At 40.7% G+C, this 23930-nt stretch overlaps 1 protein-coding gene and 1 long non-coding RNA gene across 3 annotated transcripts in view; both read left to right on the forward strand.

Moving 5' to 3' along the window:
• Nucleotides 1–590: 590 nt before the first annotated feature.
• LOC134153991 (uncharacterized) lies at nt 591–9543 on the forward strand. The gene is made up of 3 exons (XR_009961300.1): nt 591–708; nt 8374–8484; nt 9441–9543. It is a non-coding gene; the product is annotated as an uncharacterized LOC134153991 (long non-coding RNA).
• An 8220-nt stretch (nt 9544–17763) lies between these two features.
• PLPP1 (phospholipid phosphatase 1) overlaps nt 17764–23930 on the forward strand; it is a 68896-nt gene continuing 62729 nt past the window's right edge. For both annotated transcript variants that reach the window (XM_062599047.1, XM_062599048.1), the window contains exon 1: nt 17764–18122. In XM_062599047.1, the coding sequence (XP_062455031.1) occupies nt 18065–18122 (58 nt within the window). In that variant the 5' untranslated portion in view covers nt 17764–18064. The remainder of the gene's footprint in view (nt 18123–23930) is intronic.

Genomic DNA, 23930 nt, shown 5'->3' on the forward strand with positions numbered 1-23930 from the left:
ATATTAATTTAGACAGCCAAATCTTTCCAATATGGTCTACATTCAGGGAAGTACGAAAGACTCCTGTTTATTGTACAGTCAGACTCTTGCTGCAACAGCTACATTCATTCTGCAGTCAGAGTAATACAGAAGGTGTTAAACTCTGGAAAGCATATTTTTGCCTTTTGTGATGTTTTATTCTGCAGGACAATTGTACTAAACAAACATTGCAGTTGTAATGGATATGAAGGCACCTGAGGAAAAAATAGTAATGGGGAAGATTTTTGCTTGGTTAATAGCTAAGAGATTTTATGCCATACCAGGAAAGCAGTGTCCCTCTTACCATCAGTGAGAAGGAGAAATTTATTTCCATTAGATAGTTCTTGAAAAGTGGGGGTTGTCTTCAGTAATGAAAATGCTAATAAAGCAGAGCTCTAAATAACTTCCTAATATGAAGTAAAATATTAATGATACTGCCAAGCACTAATACATGCTTATTGTATCTCATTGTACTATGCTTGACTAGGTAGTGTAGTATAAGCTTTTTCCTTTTAGTTAGTATTCCATGAGGTTTGAGTCATGATCAGCATATTTAATTTCTTCTGCAGCTGAGAACACCATGAAAATTTTCTTGGAAAGGAACAGGACTCACTTCTGCCAGAACCCTTCCACGTTGAACTGCTGTAATTTCAGACGGTGGAACCAGGGCTACGGAGCACTTGCTTTGTGGTTTGTATTTCCAAACACCAACTGATCTGAGGGGGTAAGGGAGGATCTTTTTCTTCACTTACCTAACTGTAGCTTTTCCCATGTGTCTCATTTTTTAATCCTGAGTTAGATTAGAATACAAATGAAAAAAATGCAGTTTTGTATAAAACATTTTTCAGTTGCTTCTTACTGTGTTTATATTTCAACTTGGCTAAAGCTAATTGAATTATTTCCAATTGCCCAAAGACCATTTAAAAACTGCTGTCCATGTGTTTCTTTTCATCATTGTTTGTATGGTCTTTTTTCAATTCTGTGGGCCTTGTTCACTTCTGACATTTCATTAAACTGTTAGAGGAAGTTGAGATTAGTCAGGTCATTTCAAATCAACACAGCAGAGCCATTCAGCTGCAATATGAAGGGAGGAGAAATGCCTACACACAGTTCCAGACCAGATACCAAATGCCGCACGAAACAGAAACATTGTCCCCACTGCCCAGCTGGCTTCATTTTTTAGAGCAAAGTGAGATTGTATTACAAAATTACTGCAGAGAGTTCAAGTTACAGGCCAGTTATGGGAGGAGAGGAGAGAGTTTTGCTTTGAAACTGTGTTTTGATTTATCTTTTTGGTTAATATCTAATTTGTCTACAGGTTTGTAATAAGAGGCCCAGATTCAGGATACCAAGTTAGCAGATCCCTTCACCTTGCAGTAAGAGAGATCTAAGGGTCTGGGCTGGTAGAGGATCGCAGAGGCAGTAAAGATGATTCCCCCTGCTTCTCTGTGTTGGCATTTTGAGTTCCGGATATGGGAGAGCTTAGTTTCACTCAGTACCTTTTCTCATACAGGAAGATATTCTTTACAAACTGAAGGCTAAGTCTCACCTATCCTGTGTGCAGCCCTTTGGCTTGAGAAGGAAAATTTACATGACTGAAGTCTTCTGTTATGGAAATATAGCTGCTATTTAGAGTGGCAGCCAGATAGACCACAACAGGCTAAAGATCAAATCCTTCTTCTGTGAAAGTTACTATGAGAGGTTTACAGTTGTCCAGGAAGCTGCTGCCTTCTTTCTGAAACTAGATTTATTGAACTGTTGACATCATTTCATGTTTTATAATAGTGCCACCAATTCCTTTTTTTTTTGTTTTGTTTTGTTTTTGTTTTTAATAGTGGTTCAGGTTCAAGTGTTACCTTGTCCTTCCTTCTGGCATGTCTTACACAGAAGCAGTGTGCAATGGAGGATGCTTAACTTCTATCTACATAACTTCTGATAGCCAAACTCCAGCTAGCTATGAGTTGCTGTTTGAATAATTAGCTGTGATATCAAAGGATAGCAAAAGTTGCTACTCTTAATACTGGGCCTTTTTTCTGTTTTGTTTTCTCTTTTTTAATTAACAAGTCTGGGCTAGAGCAATGCCAATCTATCAAAGCAGTGAGTTGCAGTTGCGTAGACTGCTCTTTTTCTAACAGAAGAAAATAAGTTTGGAGAAAATACAAACAGACAAATGAAGACAGTCTTTGCACTCTGAGTGCACTCGTTTGTACCACGGAAAGCACTTCTGCAGGCAGCCAACTACCCCATCACTGATTGCAAGAATAATGGATTAGCTGTCCTCCAAAAATAAATTCTTACCTAGCAGTTTACAAGATGCACAGTTTTTCATTCCCTTCCTGTATGCTTTCACAGATAACTCGGATGCCCCAGTGAGCCCCTTTCAGACAGGTTTCTTCACCTGATTTGCACCTTAGTGTAATAATTTGCCTTTTAGTGGCATCAAAGGAGTATGTGCGTGACCACAGGCTCCCACACCTTCCCTAGGAGCTTATGAACCTTTTGAGTTCTTTCCACACTGAAATCTGCCCTCAGTCCCTGTTCGCACTGGAATGTCTGCACTTACCTACTAGGCCAAACTGTAGCTAAACTTCAGCTGTTGGGTAAACTTGTTAAAAACCTGGCTTCTATGGTTTGATTGTGAAGGCACTGCTTGTTTTGCTTAGTTTTCTTTAGCACATGACTGAGACTTTTACCTTCATCCCATGTGTTTATTCAGAGAAAATTAGGCCATTGGATGACAGAATGTTTCAACCTTGCTTGTGCTTCACAGTGCAACCTGACTAAAGAGGATCTCTAAAATATGAATCCAATAAAATTTTCTTCTGTATTGAATCAGGAATACAAACCTATCAACCCCATCTTATCCAGTAAGCAAAGTGTCTGGAAAAATTCACTGAGAAGTAGGTGCCATAAGAAAGACAACTACAAAGAAGAAGCTTTAAAAGTCATCAAATACATATAAACAAAATTTTCTGGCAAGAGCAGTCTAAACCTCTGGCTTACTTGGGCCCACTGCCATCAGTAGGAATCTTTCCCTTTGCTTTCAATGGGCAATGGTTCAGGCCTTGGAGAAATTGGTCTTGAAAAGATTTTGGCAGTTACGAAAAGATTCCAGCAGAAACAGCTGGACTCAGCTTTCCAAGCAAGAAGCTGGATTTGCTTCACCAGCTTTTATTCAGGTGCAATGGGACCTGTATCACAGTTAACCTTACGTTGTAGAGTGTAATATAACAAGTTCACTTTTTCAGAAAGTCATTTAATTGAAAAGGAAAGTACCAAAGGAAAAAATAGTGTAAGTGGGGAGCGCAATCTGAATTTTTTATGTTTTTCTGATGCAGTGATAACTCATACAGGAAGAATCATAACACCTTTAAAGATGCCCCTGCTAGCTATTTTATACCAGGGCATTTTGCTCTTTGGACAAAAATGCATAAGTATTCTGGGATTTGTGCTTAGTTATATTGTTGTTCCCTTACATGCTGCTTCTTAGCATGTTAGTCATTTGTCAGTGTTTGTCTGTGGAGTATTTTATAGCATTTTAACCACATGGAAAATATGCACCAAGCTGAACAGGCTGAATTTGATGAATAATCTATTGTGTGTAGATGTTGCGATGTATTTCTGGGGAAGAAAAAAAAAATACTAAGAGCACTCTTTCCTCTTCAAATACCCTTGTAAGGAATGATCCCAGAGCTGCAAAAGATCCTCCTTTCTGAAGGGCTATGTGAATTTCCATGCAGTTCACTACCTTCTTTACTAACTGCAGCCACAAACCTCAAGCCAGCAGACAGCTGGAGAGGAGCTGTGAACTTCCCTGACCACATTTATTTTAAAATGTTACACTGAAGTATATAGAGAATCACAGACGACCCAGAACTCAGCTTTCTAGCATATGCTTGTCGATCAGCACCACAGCTTGTTCATTATATTATACTACTTTTTAGAGCAGTTAATCTAGTTTTGCTTAATCTAACTATAAACTGTCCTTGATCCAGCATTCGTGATCACAGTTTTTCTCTAACAGATGAATGGTTGTGTAGTCTTTTAGATATATCTGTGTCAAGCTCTTCTCCAGTGACTAGACTACAGAGGGGACTGAGCAACTTAAATACAAAAATCTCTTTTGGGATCTAGAGGCCTGAACATCTACATAATTCTGCTGACATATTTAGAGAGGGCACAGCTAAGTGTGCCTTACACACCAATAATGTGCATCTATGTTCTACTGCATGAATCCCCAAAGTATATATTACACTTCCTTGTCATGCTGGCCTGTAATCAACTGTGTTATGCTTCCATTTTGATATCCAATCCACCAAGAGGGTGAGTATGTAACAACTGTCAACAGCCTAGGTCTCAATAAAATGTTACGCTTTTAGCTCTCAGGGTTTTGGTTTAATGCTGTGTCTTAGCCATGATGGCATGAGTGACTTCAAGAGTCACTTTTCCCACTGGCAATAAAGGAAGAAGCAATAAACAGATCTGTTACAATACAGGTACACACAGTTGCAGCAGTACCACACTATGTCCATTTTCCACGCAAAGTGGTGGCCTTCAACTGAAAAGTACATCATAACTGCTAAACTGGTATAGCTCTGTGGATTGCTTTGCTGTTCGTACTCCAGAAATTTTCAAAGGGGATAAAATTTGTTAGATGTGTTACTGGGGCACACCAAAGCTATAGAAGTAGTAATAGGAAATGAATAGAAAAATAGCATGTAATGACCAAAGCTACCTCAGGACGTGTGGAGTTCCACCCAAAAATCTGAAGATGCACAAAGATAAAGAAAAGCAACGCATGATAGTTTCTGTCTTCTGGCCACTCTCAAGAGTAAGATGCTCCTGATGTTCACAAAGCTCTCATTTCGGCCAGGTACTGGAAAGCAATCAGCCAGATATCCAAAAGCAATACAAACGCCAGTTTAGCCAAATTAGCACTATAAAGCTGTAAGTGAATGACCTCAGCACAGCAGAGCTGAGTATCTTCAGAAACTGTGCAAGTGGGGCAGTCAGAGGTGCAAATCATCAAACTAAGAGCAGATGCAAACGTTTATGCAGTCTATTAAGGTTTGATTTTAGCCTATAAATCATATGAGACAAATGGAATACATTATAAAGGTGTAGGCAATATGATATGAAAAGTTTTTCCCCTTAGCATCTCATTTCTTATTTTTAAAGGTTTGGATTCTCAAAAATATATATTTTTGTTTACTGTTATTAAATTAATCTCTTTTGGAGGAGCTAGATTCTATTGCCTGAGCCCAGCTCACAACTTTAAGGACAACATAGCATTTTGTAGACTTTTCTGCTGTGAAACAGCTACTATTACAGAAATGGCATTTAAGAGCATTCCTTTTCTGCCTTCAAGAGTTTTGGGGTAGTCCTCCTTTTTCAGTTTTAAAATGACCAAATAGTTCCAGTAATTTCTGATCTCCCTGCCAGTTTATTATTAGTGCAACTGGCTACAAACTAGCTGACTGATGTCAGTCTTGTAATAAAGAATGACAAAGTTAGACAAGGGTCCCATGAGAAACTGAAAAAGGAGGATGAAGCATATTTGTAAATCTGTATAAGAGACTGCAAATCCTCTGGCAAAAGTTTTACAATTTTTTATAGCACTACTTATTCGACGGGTTTTCTTTCTTATCCTTTCCTGGGTGCATGCATGTTGCATTGTACTTTTTTATTTTTTTTAATATGTCATGTAAGAGAGTACATGAATATTCTTATTTCATGTGAGTACATAACACTTTATTTAATATGACTCATGAACATATCCTCCAAGGTAAAGCATAGACCAAATTATTGGCTATGCAGACTTAGGTTTGTAACTTTTTATATAAATGAATCATAACTGTGAAAAAAGCCGTATTTTCCAAGGCTGCAACAGCAATTTTTCCAGCTATTGTATGCACAGGAATGTGGCTGCACACACCCACAGATCTGCAGACATCAGTAAAGCTTATGGATTCTGTCAGCTGCAGGACCAGTAATTAAGCATTAGTGTGAGAGCCACCCATGTCCTTTCCTGATCTTTTCAGTAGCTCTGTTCTAACTCAGCCTCATTTGATTTTGCAACTAAACATTTTCAAAAGAGTCAGGTTGTGGTTGTAGAATGGTCTTTGCAAAACTGGACAATTACAAGGTGTCTATCCAGATTACTTCATACAGGAGTGAAACAGGTTGTAAACTGGTTTTCCTAGACTTAAAAGCATGAGGTTAAAAAAAGCACTAAGTTAAAAAAGATACCAGATTTAGGTTGCTGTCTATTACAATGTATAATTTTTAGTGTTCTACCATTCAGGCTAGAGGAAGTCTTGGAGGAAGACTTATATGGCCAAGAGTAAGATATTTTGAAGCCACCAGTTCTCAAAAACTAATTTTAATCTGGCCAGTAGGAAATGCAGTAGGGAGTTACTCACTTTAGTCTGAGCTGCAGGGACATGGCATGTCACTTTTCTCCTTATAGCCAGGAAAAGCTGCTGCATTAGCCATATTTATGTCTAAAATCCATTCAGGGACGAAGCTGTACTTAATCTGAGCTGTCTCTGGGATCCAGTGCAGCATAATCTGCAAATCACAAAAGACATCTGGACTTCTGGAGTACTTAAAAAGTGTTTCAAAGAAAATCTGAGTCTCATCTCATTTTCCATTGCCTGAACTGTATCTTTACTGTCATCTGCGCTGCTCTGCTGGTGATAAAAAATTTCCAACCTTCAGGCTATATGAATATGTAAAGCATTCCAGCAAATTCAAATACCATCTTGCTTCAGTACAAATCTACAAAGGTGGTTTTCCAGCATACATGAGGCAACACCTAACCTATGAAAAATTCACTGTATTTCAGCAGACACATAATGTGCTCTGGGAAACATTCTAACTTGATTCCTTAAAACTAGACTATCAATTCAACTAGACTGCCTTTAGGATATAATTTCTTATTTCCAGATTTCCACATGATATGAAACAGATTCACGTTTACAGAGGGCACATCTTACTAGGAAGAAACATAGAGCTTCATGATGTCTTTTGTTCAAGGAAACCATCAAAACATTGATGGGGAAAAAAAAGGAAAAGAGTCATTTGTTACTCTTTTTTCATATTTGTGATAGCATCTAATAACTAAAGAGTGGACAAAATTTTGGTTCAGAATCTGGTTCCTTACTTTGTGCAATTTCAAAAAATTTGGCTATGGTTGTTTCAGTTCAAGCTTATTGGTGCTAATTCTATATTACTGCCTTTTTCTCTAGACCATTTACTAGCTATAGTGAACTGTAGTGAACTTGGCTAGACTAGTCAAGAATTCCCAAAAGCCAGAGTACTTCTTTCAACAGTAAAACTCAAGAGAGAAAAAAGAGAAAATCTGAGAGGAATTCCCATGGGGGATTACTCCAGGGCTTGTGTAGTAAGCAGGTTATTTTATGCCTGGAATCTGTGAATCCCTTCATGTCTGTATTGGTAAGGCCAGTACTTGTAATTCTCTCCACTTTATCCAACCACTCCCCATGCTTTCTTATGCCTTAAGAGCTTGTCAGTGCAAGGAGGATCCACAGGAAAGGTCACATAGCATTAAGACATAATATCTCTTCATTAGGTATTTAAAATAAGAGAAAACATGTATAAAGCTCCCTTCTGACTTTCTGTTCTCTTTTCTTAAGTTATAGTACAGTTCCCCAGAGCAATGCTAAATATCACTTTAATCCAAGTGAAAATTATCCTCATAACCAACTGGAAGGGCACAGAAATGCAAAAGGTAATTACACACCTTTAAATGTGATCATCAGATCAGACATGAATTGGACTGTACCATTTGTGAGGGGACACTACTGACCTCAAAGAATTTGGACATTTGTTTTGCATTTGTTTGTAACAACAGAAGCTCCAGCAGCACAGTGGTCGCCTAACTCTGAATTGGGGCACTGGTTCAATACTGACTCAGAGGGAAGTATGCCAGCAGCACCACTGAATGTGCATTATATATAATACAGCAGGAAATTTGGACAGCAACTTGCTATAACACTGTTTTGGAAATGCATGAGTCACTGTGTTTCTGGAATCCATGGCCTTTCTCAGCATGCTTTTGTTCTACATACCCTGTCATGTCCTTTGAGAAAGCCTGAAGCAATGATGCCGAGTTAGTTTATCCAGGATCTTCATGTTGGAATATTCTAATCCATCTGTGTTATTTTGCTTCCTGTTTTCCAAAAAGAAAAAAGCAATCCACAATGTTCTTCCACTGTGAAATGTTATTTGAAATGTTTTTCTAATTGATACTAATGTTTTTTAGGGCAATCCACTGAACCTTTCACCTTTCACTTCGGCTGTTGCACTCATTGGCTTTTCTGATGTTTTCAGATGAGGGTCCTCCATTTCTCCTCCTACCACCACATATGCAGTATTCCTTCACCATTGTGTTTCAAAGTGTTTTTTACAAGACCTCAACACTTAAAACACTGATAAAATCAGGTATGTGCTCTTTATTTACTAAGCATGCCAGGGGATGCCTCTGCATTTCCTTTGCTTCCTTTCTGCTCTACTCCCACTGACAGGTCTTTCACTGTTTCCAGAGCTGCACTTCCACCTCCGCAGGCTTAGAATCCATATACAACTTTGAACTGCACTGTTGGCAGAAGAGCCCTTTCTCTAACACCTCATAATTTGTCTAGAATACCTTAGCTCTTTTTTTCACTGCTCACAGTAAAATCTAGTGCTGTACTGATTTAAAATGAAAATAGTTTTATTTAATCAGATAACTACATATATGTGTGTGTGTGTGCATGCACACACACATAAACACACATATTTTTTATGAGACATTCAAATATAGGTATGTTCCAAAAGATAAAAGCGCAAGAATAATGAACAACAATGGTTCTGCCAGAAGCAGGGTACAGAGGAGTGAGATGCTTCCCATCTTGCAAACAATTAGATGTGTTGGATTAAGTATCTGAGCAAGCAAGTATTACCAAAAATGAATAAAATTAGGGAAATGCAGTTAGGAAGAGCTGGGGCTGAAGAGTTAGAGCTCTATTATAGTATCCACAGTGAGTCAGATTCACAAGGAAGTCTTAGACGCCTAACAGGATTTTTTTATACTGGCACTTAGATACTGGCACTCAGGCATATGCATACTATCTCTGTGATCAGCTGTGAGCTAACCCTTACAGGCATCTAACATCACCCGGAGTCAAAAACGTGCTTAGAGCCTACCTCACAGATGAGAGCAGGGGAGATGCAAATATAGGAGTTCTCCAGTCTTTGTCACCTATTGATCCTGGTCTAGCAGGAATAGCCAGTTTGCCTAACTCTCCCTTAAAACACAGCTAGGAAGCAGATGGGTTATGTCCTGCCCATGTCCGGTAATAAAAGCAGGGAGATGGAAGATTTGGGAAGCTGAATTCCCCCTTTTTTTTCCATAACAGATGTGGAACAGATTTACAGCAACAGCTACAATCTCTCAGAAGAGTTTCCTAATTACCAGCGTTATAGAACCACTTCTCTCAGTTATTCTTAAATGCAATAAAGCCAACAGGATTTTTTACCATATAGAGTTTGTCTCCAATTTTTAAAGGGAACTTTTCATTACTATAAAGCTAGTGTGTGTGGGGGGCATTTAATAAAGAATGGTACAAAGGGCTTGATTGAAAAAAATCAAGCCATACCATGGACATCCCTAGCATATGCAACATTATAGTTGCACTGCATTGCACACAGATCACTTTTTAATGAGATCTGACATGTTATATAGACCTGCATTTATCTGCTTACACCATATCTCATCCCACTCCTGCTTATAGCTTTCCTTTGAGCTACACCATTCTAGAAGTAGACTAACATTGTGATGAAACTGGACACTCAGCATTTACTTATTACCTGTATTGATAAACTGTTATCAACCTTTTTTAAGATTGCAGGTAGCTGGGCGTAAAAATCATTCCTTGATACTTCTGCCAACCTTGTTGTGGCTGCTCCAATATATGGTAATTTATCATACGCTTCATGTGTTCTTAAGCAAAAGAAAGATCAGGTTCATAACAAATGGCTGCAGCACATAGCTGCTGCCAGCTGCTGAGTATGGAATGGAACACTTTGTGGTTACCTATTTTTAATACCTATATGGCTTTTTTATGCCTTTTAATTGTTCTACTCTGATGAAGTACATATACAGTAAACTAGATTTTGCTGTACAGATCTGTGCAAAGATTCTATGATTAGGCTGCTCTGCTTTCATATTTGTTTCCAGAAAACTAATGTGACATAAAACAGCTATCACACTGGTGTATTATACTAGCATGGGTCTGCATCATTTATATGTCTTTTAAGACCTTGTTTGTAGGAGGAATCATCTAAGCTGTTTATTGCTGATGTTGATGCAGCAGTAACTTAGTGGGTCTTATCTAAAATAATTTGGGTTTTTCATCTGAAATCTAGCAATTGTTTTTATCCTAGATATGGCCAAAACAAAACACCTTTCTAAGCTTTATAATATTATCTATGAATTTATTTCATTAGAGAAGGGAACAAACTAAATCTGTGCCATAAATCTATACCCATGAAAATGGCCATTTGTCATTTCTGTTACATTTATCTTCATAAAATCCCCCTCCAGCACAGCAGTGCTATCTTCCCACCTGATGGAAGGGAACAGAGGCACACAGTGTATCTTAGTTTGTCACTTGCATTTCCATTCACGCCCAAACTCTGTGAAAGTCCACAGCACTTGTTTGATGACACACACTCTGAGGCAAGCCAGTTTGTGCATCAGGAAGGGAAACTCAAGAACAGTGCAATGCCTTTGTGCTTGAAAATGAGCCCTCCCTCCCAGACACCACCACTTCAGTCCTCTGGCATTGCATGTTCAAGCCTCATGCCTACAAGGCCAGAAAAGTCTAGACATAGCCAGAGAGACCTAAGCAATTTAATTCAGACTCCCTAAAAATCTATGGGAGAGGAAATCTTACACTAATACCTTAACAACTATGTTCACCTTCCTCACAGCCCATAAAAAGTACAGTCTTATAATGTTATCCACTAGTCTTGAGGAGGGTCATAATCTGGGGGCTTCCTCCTATGTTTTCTTCTTTACTTTTTTCACATCTCTACGTATGGGTTTCTTTTGCTCCAATATGTTTCTGCTCCTTTCTGAACACTTTCAAAGGCTGAAAAGTTAAAATAACATGGAGTGGTTTTTGTGCAGTGCACCACACATTGTTTCTATCATGTGAGAATTGCTTAACTATAGTACACTTCAGCAGCACAATTTATTACAAACCTTGGAAGTCATTTCAGGAGCCCAAGGACCTCGTGGACCTTGGACCAAGTTTCTGCAAACTCCTCAGATGTGCAGTCATTAGGCAGATGTCTGGAAGCGTGTTCTTGCGCATTTATCTGCTAATGCAAACGTCCCCATGCAAGCATTAACACTCAAGAGCATTATGTGGATTTGAAACAATCCCTGGAAGAGTTGGGTCCCATAAAAATTATTCTGACAGACATAATCCTTCTCCTCTCCCTTGCCAAGTGCTTGCTCTCACTGCTGGAGCCAGAGCACATCAAGCGAGACTCCTGCCTGCTTCCACTGCTTCTGGTGCTCCAGACACTACAACATCCCTGCCCAGTGCTGACCTCACTCTTATTTTCATTGTTATTATTCTCATTGGGAAAGAAGCAGCAATGTTGAAGGGAAAGATAAAACAGGAGATAAGAGGATATTCTTCCTCTTTCATCTGCACAGATGACTCGTGGGACAGGTTTATTCTTCATCTCTCTCGGGATTAATGCCTCAGGGAGAATAGCCACAAAATTAAGGCTCTTTTTGCTGCTGTGGAAAATAATACTTTCTTTCTTTCACCCTGCTCTGTGAGGTCTTTGAGGCAATGGCTGTGAATGTGTACAGCACATAGCACAATTGGCTCCAATCTTACTGGGGCCTCTCAGTACTGGTGTAATAAAAGTAAATACCAAGCAGTCAGGATTTAATTATAATCTGGACATTCTGTGCTCTGGCAATAGATTACAGGAGCCACTGAGTTGTACCTTAAGGCACTGAATCTGCTGTTGGCACAAGGATGAATCCATGTAAAGGGACAAGACAGCAAAGTGAAATCCCACGTTTCCTGCCCTGCGTGTAGGACACAAACTAGGAGGAAGTGATTTCAGTAACTGAACTCTTTGCATATTGGAACAGCTCCAGGTGTGGCTTTTTGTGTTGAACTCAGATGACTATTTCAAGGAGTTAAGTACTATTTTATTGAAGATGGAGAGGCAAAAGCTTTCATTAGATAATGATTATATTAAGACCCGAATCCTCATAGTATTCTTTGAAGAGAAATACTAAATAATAAATGTTGCAATTATCTACTGATCTGTTCTCCTCCACCCTCAATTTTACTTTAGTAGGAACTGATTCTGATTATGCTCTGTGAGAAGTAATTCTCAGATGCAAGAAAAAAAACATGCTGTAAAATTCATATTGCAGTGAGTTTCTTTTTGTCTTACTTAATTCTGCCACCTTGAGATTTTTGGTGACATTATTGTTATTTCACTTTTAAAGCACCCTTGTAATTTATTTTTATAGTTGCAATTATTTCTGTGCTAGGCTATTGTAACTGCATTGTATTAGTGCACGTGTCCCAAGAATAAATGTTATCCAATATATTTATGCTGTCTTAAGAAAACATCAACAAAATGTTATGAACTAGTGAATAGATTACTTAGATTCTATGCTACTGTAAAAGAAAATACCATGAATTTGTGGAGCTCAAACAAAAGCAGCATTGACAACTGTAACAGTATAATACCATTACTAAAAAATGTTGCAAAAGGTCCACTACAGACATATTTCCATAGCCATTCTGGTTGTACTAACTTTGTCTTAGCTTTGGAGTGTAGTTTTGGACTGAGATGACTGATGAGTATTGCAGTAATGCCTGGACACCCAGCTCATCGTGTTAGGTAACGTACATAGTAAGAGACTGTTGCTGTTCTTGAGACTTTTCTCTGCTGTTCTGGAGACTAAGTAAGCAGAACTGAAGGGGAAGCAGTCAGATTTGTCTGCCTATCACCAGCACAAGATTTGGGTCAGGAAAAAAATCAGGTTTACTCTTCCAGGAACAAAGGGGCTGTGGATCACTGCTGACAATCTAAAGTCACTGGCCTTGAGAGCAGGAGCTCTTGGGTGAATAGAGAATGCAGTTCAATAGAGATTTGAGGGTCAAGTACCAAAACTAGTGTCATCTGTGTTTATAGGGAAAAGAAAGAAGGGAGAGAGGACAGGGAACTCCTCTTGCTTTTTTTCATTAGAAATATAAATGTTCTTTATTGGTCACTGCTCTGTGACTAAAAAACAAACAAACATGAAAAAAAAACAACTAAATAAACAGACCAAATGTAAGAAAGTATGTGAAGTTAAGATACTTTGGAAGAATCTAAATTCTGCTTTATAAAACTTGTTGGCAAAAGCAGGACAACTAACTTCAGAGGTCCAGATCCAAAACTACCAGTAAGACCATGCATCATTTCATAAGGGGCAAATTCTATGTCCCTGACAAATGATAAAGCAGAAATTCAGGAGTGCCATCTTTGCAGACTTTCTTGGTCCTCTTGTGTAGGTCTTACTGTATGTGTGGGGTTTTGCAGGAAATTTCTAATTAATGACACAAAGTATGTCAGAATGCAAGTCTGGCAGAACATTATAAACAAGTCTAAACTATTTAATTTCTGCTAATTACCAGTAGTGTATTTTGCACTGTAACACTATGACTGTTGACTAGCTTTGAACATCCTAAGACCTGGTGTTCTGATTCAGATCAAGTCCATCCAGCCTAATATCTGGCCAGCAGCAGATGTTTAGGGGAAGAGTTTAAGAAACAGCTCATCATGTTTAACAGTGGACTATTCTCTAGGAACCTGTCTCCATGAACCTTACTAATCCTGTTTGTCTCCCTTATAATTTTACACCCCACAGCAACCTGAGGCAGTGAATTCCACAATATTCTTATGTAAAAAAGGAGCCCTGCTGTGTGACACCTTATGTAAGTTCTCCTCAGTTCTTACTTGATAACAAATAGTCAATGTGTTTTATATTCACCTTTTCCACAGATTTCATGATTTTATAGATCCGTATTTTATAAAGCCTTTTCCTCTCTTATCATTTCTCTTCCATATTAAAGAGTCCTATTTACTTTTCTCTAGTATTGAAGCTGTTGCATAGAAACTCTAATAATCCTTTTTACCTTCCTTTGCACTTTCTCTGCTTCTACTGTATCTATTTTGATGTGGGATTACTAGTATTCAGGAATGTGTCGTAATGATATTTTATGTATTGTTCTCAAATTCTCTCCTAATGCTTCCCAGCAGTGTGCATGGCACCTTGATCTCTCCATTGAGCACTGAGGTGTGCCTTCCAAGAACTATCTTTGGTGAGGCTGCAATATCTTTGCTGAGTGATAACAGCTCAATTAGACCTATTGACTCTGACCCTAGATCAAGCTACAGAGAAATAAGCCAGGAAAATCCCATCATGTACTAAAGTCACTGTTCTATATGAATGTTAATTGCAGTTAAGAGTCCTATTTGGCCTGTAGTAATTAATTAGCATTCAAGTACCACTACAGACTGTAGGATAAACTTCCTGAGAGTTCAATCATAGTGTCTACAACAATAGTATACACAAAACTATTAAGGAGGATGAGTAAAACACTGAAAATCATGATTTCTGCAAAAAAAGACCAAATGATCAGTGCTTTAACTTGGTCTTAATGGTCTCTGTTGCTCACTGCTCCCTATAATAAATAAATGGGAAAAAAAGAAAGAAAATTAAGTAATGATACCAAACAGAAGAAGACGTGAGAAGTTAAGATCATCTCATGAGACTTCCTGTCTAGGAAAAATACTCTGCTATCTCTATCTGCTTGATATCAATTTTCTCCAGTAAATGGACATTAATTTACCATCACTCCTGCTAGGGCCAGTGAGTCAGAAGATTCTACATAATTCTAGTACTAACAAAAAATGAAATTCAGAAGTTCTGATATTTACATTGTATATTAAAAAAATCTTCAGCCCACACTGAACATGGTTTCTATTTCTAGTTTAACTGATGTTTATAATGATGTAATCTCCATCCATTCCCTCTGAAGTTTACTGCTCCAGGTGACTTGTCTGATCACGCACTGCCATTTTGCCATTTCTGCTACCTGGGCACTGTTGCTGCCACAGATATGTTTTTAGTAAATGTGCAGAAGCCTGTTTCAATTTCTAGTTTTATACCAAAACGTCCTTTTTGTGAGAAGAAAATCAATAGCATATCTGAAGATGTAGTATCTGTACTAGGACAATACTGGAGTAATAAAGACTTTTGCTAATATGAGTAGCAATTCAGTTTGCATGTGTTTGGAGTGGTGTGCTTCCATAGTCATAGAGGTCCATATACGAAGGCCCAGAAATAACTTCTGAATGCCCAGAGTAGTGCAGAGCTAACCTAGTCCCATCTGTGCTCAGATAGGGGTTTCCCAGGCACAGCATGCCCTGTGGTGGGAATAGGGTTGCAACAGTGAGGAACAATTCCTTGTGCAATGGAAATTTGGAGAGGAACTGTATGATTTATTTCCTGAACTCTGTCAGAAGATTGCAGAGTATTTCTTCCCTTAGGCAAGCTATATCTCAAGGATGAGAAAGAGATGTAAAAATTGCAAGTCAATGAAATGTGATGAATTTCTGTTGTTTGTAAATACTGTTCTGCTGAAGTCAACTTTCCAGGTGTTTTTAAGTGTCATCACTATCTTGCTTTCATTCTTCTGGGAAGTCTGCCATTTAAACTAGACATTGCAATCTCTTCTGTCTTTGTAATTGATGGAATAGGGGCGTGGATCAGGAAAGCTATTTGATGTTTAGCCTGAACAAGATTAACGTGATGGTTTTGGGTTGTAGAAAGCAATTACAGCACTTGTGAATGGAATTTTTGCATTGTCTTCTGTGTTTTTTTTTTTTTTTTTCTTCTAATAATCTTACAGATTTTTGGAAAGTTACCTACTCTTGATTTAAGAAATATCAGATGTTGTCAGTAATGCCCTACTTTGTGAGAACAGTAGATTGCACACTTTCTTTCAGAAACAGTTCTCACAAAGGTAAGTCCTTTTTTTTGTCATTACCAGGTTTTGCCACGATTTATTCTGTTACTTTCTGTATTTTAAGACAACACTGGAATTTCTAGTTTGTTGAGACTACCTCAGAATACTTGCATGGGAATAAGTTTTGTAAATTACACAACACCTACATAATTTCTAGAGCACACATTTATTTGAAGCTGAGATACTTCTTAGGTGTTGAAGTGAAATCAGAAACTCCCTTACAGGCTTCTGTATAAAACTTTGTATATATTCTATATGGACCTGCTTTATATAGACAGTTTGAATCCTAAGAAACTGCAGATAGGACATATTTAATTAAGTATTTCCATCCCAAGAGTTTGTTTCCCTTGTTGATCTTTCAAACCTGTTACTCAGCCTTTAGGATGTAATACGAAGTAAAGCTGTTTACAGCATTAGGGTGGAATACGTAAGTAATTGCAGAAGAGTTTATGCCTGATGTTCTGAGCGCAGTGCCAGTCATCCCATCTACAATTTCTTAACAAAACACAAATGTGCTCAGTGGCATGAGTGACAGATTTATGCGTGACAGCAGTAATAATGCTGGTGAAGAAAAAAAAAATTGTCTGTTTTGCGTAAGTGCTTTTAAAATCAAAACGACCTTATTCAGAGAACGTTTTTCACGTTGGTATTTTCTTTCCAAGTAAAAGCTTTCAACAGAGGAAAAAATTGGTTTTGGGTTGGGCTGAAAGTCAGTTTCTCTGTGTTCTTTTGCAATTTTCCAAGCCTCTTCTGTGTTGAGATGGAAGCAGGGAAGGCTTTTTCCTTGTTTAAAAAAACATGAAACGCACAGCAGATAATCCCTTCCCACCTCTGTCGCACGTAGGCGGGTGAGCTGCCTTTGCTGCTGAGGTGCTGCTGGGGTCGGATTCGCTCGCGTCTGGCAAGGTCTGGTGCTTGGGTTGAAGGTTTTTCCCCGAGAGGCCACCAGTATCAGTTTCCTTCTCCTGTCTGCGGTTTGAAACCTGCAGATCTCAACACACTGTCCCTGTGCCCCTCACATCCAACGGGCCACCCCACCTGAAAGCTGAGCAGGGCCCACAAGGCACGGTTAGCGCAGCTCATTCCCCCGAGCTAGAAAGGCAGGTGGAGGAACAGCCCTGGCACCCTGCTACGTTTTCAAAGCGGTTTTATGCCTGGCGCTGCTTCCTTAATATTCTTTTAATGGGGCTAATAAATCAGCCTCCTAGTGAAAGCATATCGGCAAGACAGGCCAGCCAAAACCGAGCCAGGAGGCAGGACCCGCGGCACGGCCGGACGAGGGGCGGCCGCCTCCGTCAGGCAGAGCGCGGCCGCCGCCGCCGCCGCGGGGAAGGGTGGGCGGGGGGGGGGGGCGCAGCCGTTGGGCCGCGCAGCTATCCGCGGGCCGGCCCGCGCGGCGGCGCTCTGCGCACGCGCCCCACGCCCCGCCCCGCCCCGGCGCGTCCCGTGCCTCCCGCGCGCGAGCCTCCTCGGCGCGGCTTGCGCAGCCCCGCGGAGGCGGGGGGGGGGCGGGCCGCGGCGCGGTTGGGCGGCTCCGGCCGGCCGTTGAACTGTGGCCGCCGGCTCGGGCGTCGCGGCGGAGCCGCGCCGCTGCGGCGGCGGGTAGGAGCCGGGCGGAGCCGCCGCCGCCAGCCCGCCCCTCCCTCCCTCCTTAAAGGCCCGGGTGGGCGCCGCAGGGGCGGCAGTAGCGCAGTGCGGAGGTGGTGCCGCGGTCGCCGGCCGCGGAGGGGCGGGCGCCATCGTCTCGGAGCGCTGCGCTGCGCTGCGCCGCGGCGGGGTGCGGCCGCGCCCCTCCGCTGCCTTGCCGTCCCCTCCCCGCCGCCCCCTGCGCCCCCGCCCCCGGCCGCGCCGGTGCCCGCGCGAGGAGGAGCCGCCGCCGCCGCCGCGCCTGGCGCCGGGCGCACGGCGCCGCCAGCATGTTTGACAGGACGAGGCTGCCGTTCGTGGCGCTGGATGTGCTCTGCGTGGTGCTGGGTAGGTCGGCGGGCGGGGCGCGCTCGGGGGGCGCCGCCGGCCGGGGGGGGGGGGGGGGGGGGGGGGGAGGGCGGGCGTCGCCGCGCGGGTCGGCCCGCGGCTCCCCCTCGCTGCACGGACCCGCGCAATCGCATGCTCCTCCGCTCCCTGCTCCGGCGGGGGAGGATGCCCCAGATGCCACCGCGGAGCAGGTTTCCTTTCAGCCCGGCCCTTCTCTGTGCGTGCGTGTGTGTGTGTGTGTGGGTTTCCCTGCTGCCTACCGTCGCTTCGCCCCCTCCCGTCTTCCTTTCCACTTCACTGCCACCCCGGGGCACAGCCGCGCCGCCGTGTCCTGCCCCTCACCTGGAGGGATCTGGTCACTGACTGCCCGCAACCCCTCAGGGCACGGGGCTGACGCCCTTCGTGGCTTGATAGGCGTCCACCGGGAATGCGGTCCCGTGCATTAACGGCAGATGGTGAAGCGTTTAGAGGGTCTTGTCATCAGGCGGGGTCGGATTTAAATAGAAAGCAGATGGGGATTTCTTTTCTTCCTCTATAGGCTCTTGAATGCTGCTAGATTGCTAGGCAGGGTTTTAAAGACTATGAATAATTTTACCATGGCTGTAACTTCGAAGAGAGGAGTGTTGAAGGGGCTGAGAGGAAAAGGTGGTGTGGTCCAAATCTACTGCTGCTTACCTACTGAAATCTAAAAATACCTCTTCTCTTTTTTTCCCCCCTCTTTGCCTTCTTTAACTTTCTCTTATATAACTAATAGTCTATTTCTGGCAAGTCTGTATCAGGAAGGTAGGTGATGGTAGTCTTGAGACTTGTTAATTTTGGTGGTTCAGAAAGTTCTGCAGAAAGGAGTGATGGGGTTAGCAGCAATCGTAGAAAGCACGCTTTATCCTACTATGTTAACAAAAGAGACACAATAGGTATTATGAAGTAAAGAAGATTCAAATAACTTAGATCAAAGTAAAACTTTGAGTTAGCTACTGTCTCCTTGATATTTTGTTGCTCTAAGTTGAGATTTGAAATAAAATGCAGTGCATATATTAGCACAGCTGTTCAGGTGTCCTCATACTCAAGTTTTTATATGTAGCAGTAAGGAGTCCATGTGCAGTGAGAGACCTCAGTGCAGTGACTGTCATACTTGAAACCATAACAACCTTAACACACTGACACAGCACTCCAAATGCTTACCTTCCACTAGTCTGGATAAATCCAGACATCTTTGTAATGTTCCTTACTTCTATTTCAATATCCCTTTCTACAAGAATAGCATATAATAGTGCGAGCTGTCAATTTGCATTTGATTTTATGTAATGACACAGCATAAGGAATAGTCACTGGTTATTCCTTAGAGTAGGGGAGACTTTAATCCTTGTGAAGTGCTTTGACTCATCTGGACCTCTGGGTGTGAACAGCAGGGAAAGCCTCTAAAGGCGTGCTTCTTAGTGAATCTTAGAAAGTGTTACATGATCCTGTTTTTTAGATGTTTGCTTCTTAAACAAATGAGTGTAATATTTTATTGCCTGACAAACATGATAAGGAAATGTTTAGACTCATTATTGGTCAGTCAAACAGATCTACTCCAAAGTCCTACATTGGTTGCAGAGGTCTTTAGCTTCAGTGAGAACATACAAGCAGCATTCTTATCTTTCCAAGATTGGTGGTAGGTTTTGGATAGTCTCAGCTGCAGTGTTACTTACCTGTAACTAAATGACATTCAAGAACAAATATCATGGTGAGTGATGCACTGGTCTGAATAAATAATTAACAGAATACAGCTTTTAGAGGCTGATATTGAATCCATGTAGTCCAGTAGTAGCAATTCTTACTCAATTTTGAGGTGTTGTTAAGCTATGCTGTATAGGCTTGAAATTTTATGCTATTCTCATGGCCTGTAAGGCAGCTATGTCTGTTGTGAAAACTATTATAAAATATTTATTACCAATCAAAAGATTTGCACTATGCCTGTAATTAAATTTTGGTCTTTTGAAGTGTATCTGCATATTATAGGTAATATTCAGTAACCAAGGAAAAGTGTATTTAAAGTCAAGACAGGCATATGACTAAAGGATTACCCAGCTAAAAGGATGTGAGACTTTTCTGTGCTCCTGCCCCATGCTGTTTTCTGGGAGGGTAGACCCTTGACCTTGCTCTGTAGTGGAATAGGAATTGCCCCTGTCTTGTATCACGCACGGGTCACCTGATCTGATGTACTCGAGAGCTGAGAGCCTTTTCTCACTTGGCTTGCTCACTCCCTACCCTTAGTAGGGGAAAATGCAGCCCGTGCATGAAGTGAAGTGTCTGACACCTGCAACTTTAGGCACATTGAGTTACAGGTTTCAGAGAAACCGTAACTGAGTCAAAATACATAAATGCAAGAATGGGCTAGACTTTATATGTAAGACCAAAATCTCTCCTAGTCATCTTTTCTCTACTTTTCATCTGATTGAGCCAGGTCTTTAGAAGAACATAAGGCTTAAGCCTGTGTCTAAAGGAGACTTTAAGCTGGTTGTGGCATTTTATTCTAATCTCACTTCTCCTGCCCCTCTCAACTTCTGCTATCTGTTTAAGTGGTCTAGGTAGCTGCCCAGAGGAAGTGGTCTGCAGATGAGAATTTTATCTGATATCTAACATCATCAAAATGATCCTTCTTTCCTGCTGAACTGATATCAGTGTTCAGCATAAAATTAGTTTCTTATTCTATAGCCTGAAAAATACGAGCTGCAAACTTCTGCAGCATCAGACCTTACAAAGAGCAGGTTGTATCTGTACTCTGTGAGCTTTGTGCTAGTCTGCAGTGCTGGGGGATGAGTTAGTGTGCGCTGCTTCTCCGCACGCAGGTCTGCGGTGTGTGTTAGTCCGTGTGGGCAGGGCAGTCTTTGATCTTTTTTTTTTTTTCCCCTATTTGGAAAGGCTCACTGCAGGGTTTTTGTCCTGTATACTTAAATTGCTGCCTTCCTTATTCTTGCAGATGTCTAAGACTGTCATCCCACTTAGACAAGTTTTATTGTTGTGTACCATTAATACTAGGAATTGAATTCATGTTGATTATTCTACTTTGTCATGCAAAAATTGCTTGTTAGAATAACTTAACTGATTAGCTTTTGACTGATGTCTTCATTAAGCACTATACTTACTGTGTCATACCTACAGATCTATCGCTTGAATGAGAATCACATTGATTCCTCAGTAAGGCAAATAAACAATTTTAAGAACAGAATTGGAAAATCCATGGTATTTTTAGCCTGTAATGTGTGAAAGAACTCCTAAACACACTTTTATTTACACCAAACTTTAATCTGATTTAGTGTTAATGAATCTTGAAAAATACTCCCCCCCCCAAGTAAGTTTTTTGAGGTGACTAAAGCTGAAAAAATACTCTCTGTGAAGCTGGACTCATCCAACAGCTCAAAAATCTGGTCTGTTGAAATTAACCTCTAACTTGAGTGCAGGGGTACAACACAACAGAAGTCTGTTTCTTTATTCTCTTCCCTAACTTGTCAGTGATTGTATAGAAGTAGTTAGGGAGTGTTTATCAGTATTTAAGTGGTTGCTGGTCTAATGCAAGAATGCTTACAATCTTAAGATTAGAAGAGTTGGTGTTCTTGCTTCAAAATAACTTAGCCATTAACTTCAGTTTAAAACTGAAATACTGTGAAATAAAGTTGTGTGTGGTATGTGGGGGTTTTTTAAATTATTTTTTTTGTGTTCCCCCCCCATGTACCTATCCTGTACTGGTTCTAGAAGCCAACTCAAAATTTACCTACTACTCAACTGTTTTTTGTGGTGGAACCATCTGCTGCTTGGGTGTTTTGACTCCCTGAAATGTAAGTGGCGACAGCACACTCACTGGTAGGCCACTGGTGTTGTGGAAGGTGAGGTTGTGGCAGTGTTAACCTGAATGAGTTCAGATTTGCTGTGAAACCACTCCCGAGGAAAGGAAGGAGAAATTCCAGTTTTGCCAAAAGAACATGTGGACTAAACATAAAAATATTAAACACTTAATCAGTTAACTTAGGACACTTACAGGTTTTGCTTATTTGAAATACGATAATGTTCCATGGTAGAGGGCAATATACTAAACAGTCGACAGAGGTGTGTGAAACAGGTAAATTTGCTGTTATCTTTTCTAATATGTGATCTAGGAGAGTGAGATAGTTGAATTACTTTGCACAGCCAGGATGTTTTTGTTTTAGATGCTGTTCTTTTTTTAGGAATGTTGACTATCTGTCACTAAAGGTAGCAGTTCCTATGACAGGTGAGGTATTAGCCTTAATATGAATAGCAAGGCCTACTTTTACATGGATTAGCACTTCCTGATTGCCCTAGTTCAATAACATCCTCCCTTATTACTTGTGACTCACATGTGTGTAACTTCTTATTTTCCACATCATGTGGATGCTAATATTCTTGCTAGTGCATGAGTTCATTGTTAAACTGCATCAGGCTCAAGCAGGAGTAGCTTGTCTTCAGATCACACTGTTGACTGAGTACTACAAGGTGATACCCATTACATCTACTCTGGGGCTACTGGAAAAACTGTCACCTAAAACAAGAAGTTTTCTTTATCACACTTTACTCTGGCTGTGAAATTGTTTCCTTGATAGCGTTCTTGGCAACGCTCACTTCCCCCTGTAGAGAGAGTCTCTGGGTGGAGTATCCTTCAACTTAAGCTTTTCTCTAGGTTTCCTAGCAAGCTTAAAACTTCAGTAGTTAGTGGGCACTATTCAAAGCTAGCAGTCAGGTTCTTGCTTTGCCAGACATTGCTGCTTAAGTGTGTTCCATACTCTGGGCAACCCTAGTTGCAATAGGAAAAGCTCTTACACTTGCCTGTTACAGATGCACGTACATGCTAATTCACCTTGCGATGACTTTCATGAATTTAGCCCTGTGTGCAGTGCACTTTAGTTAAGGGATGGGATGAAAAGGGTTTCTGATAACTTTTCTGTAGAAAGTGAGAACTGTTACACTACACCCCAATGATACAATGGCTAACTTCTCATAGCTGGAGAGGTCCTGCCTCACTTTGTCTGCTCTGGAGATTTTTATGCTTCTATGCTGAGCTATATCAATGTATTGACATGCTTTTTAAAAATTGGATAGCTTAAACTTGGTGCTGATTTAGAGCAGCTTTATTTTTATTTTGAATGTAGAAATCATGATCCTTACCTGAAGAAAGGGGGGGGGGGGAACTAACTGGTTGTCTGTTAATGTTCAGTATTACACTGACCAGATGCTACTGAGAGGATAAAAATGTGATAGTCTGCTATCTGTGAATGTGTTTGGAACCCCATAACAGAGTAGCATGAGAGGTGAAGTAAATCCAGTAGGTGCCTGATTGATGATGAGACTCCCTAAACTTTTCAGCCTTCCAAGTGACTTGATTCTTTCATATAACTGATATATTCTTGCTAGAATTAGTTCATAAGAGTTGAAACAGCAAAGCAGTCTTCTTGAGTGATTTTGAAGTGCTGAACAGAATTATTTAGAAGCTTATTGGCAGAATAACCTACCTGTGGAAGTATGGATCTAAAAATCTGTAGATAAGCGATTCATTGGTATAAGCAGACTGGTGTAGTTCTGCAATTTAAAAGCTGGAAAAAACCTGTGCCATTTAGATTAAGGATCCTCTATTTTATTACTCTCATTTAGCTATCAGCTGCTAATGAGTTGACCCAGTTTCTGCAAGGAATTTTCCAAGTTATGAGACTGATCACAGAACTAAACACTGTTGATCAGTTTTCATTGTGTCTTGTAAACTACTTCTACCAGATTCTCCTTACAGTGTAATCAGGTGTAGCCTTTTAAAAATCAAGA

The sequence above is a fragment of the Rhea pennata genome, chromosome Z, assembly GCF_028389875.1.
Source record: "Rhea pennata isolate bPtePen1 chromosome Z, bPtePen1.pri, whole genome shotgun sequence".
In the NCBI taxonomy this organism is placed as follows: domain Eukaryota; kingdom Metazoa; phylum Chordata; class Aves; order Rheiformes; family Rheidae; genus Rhea; species Rhea pennata.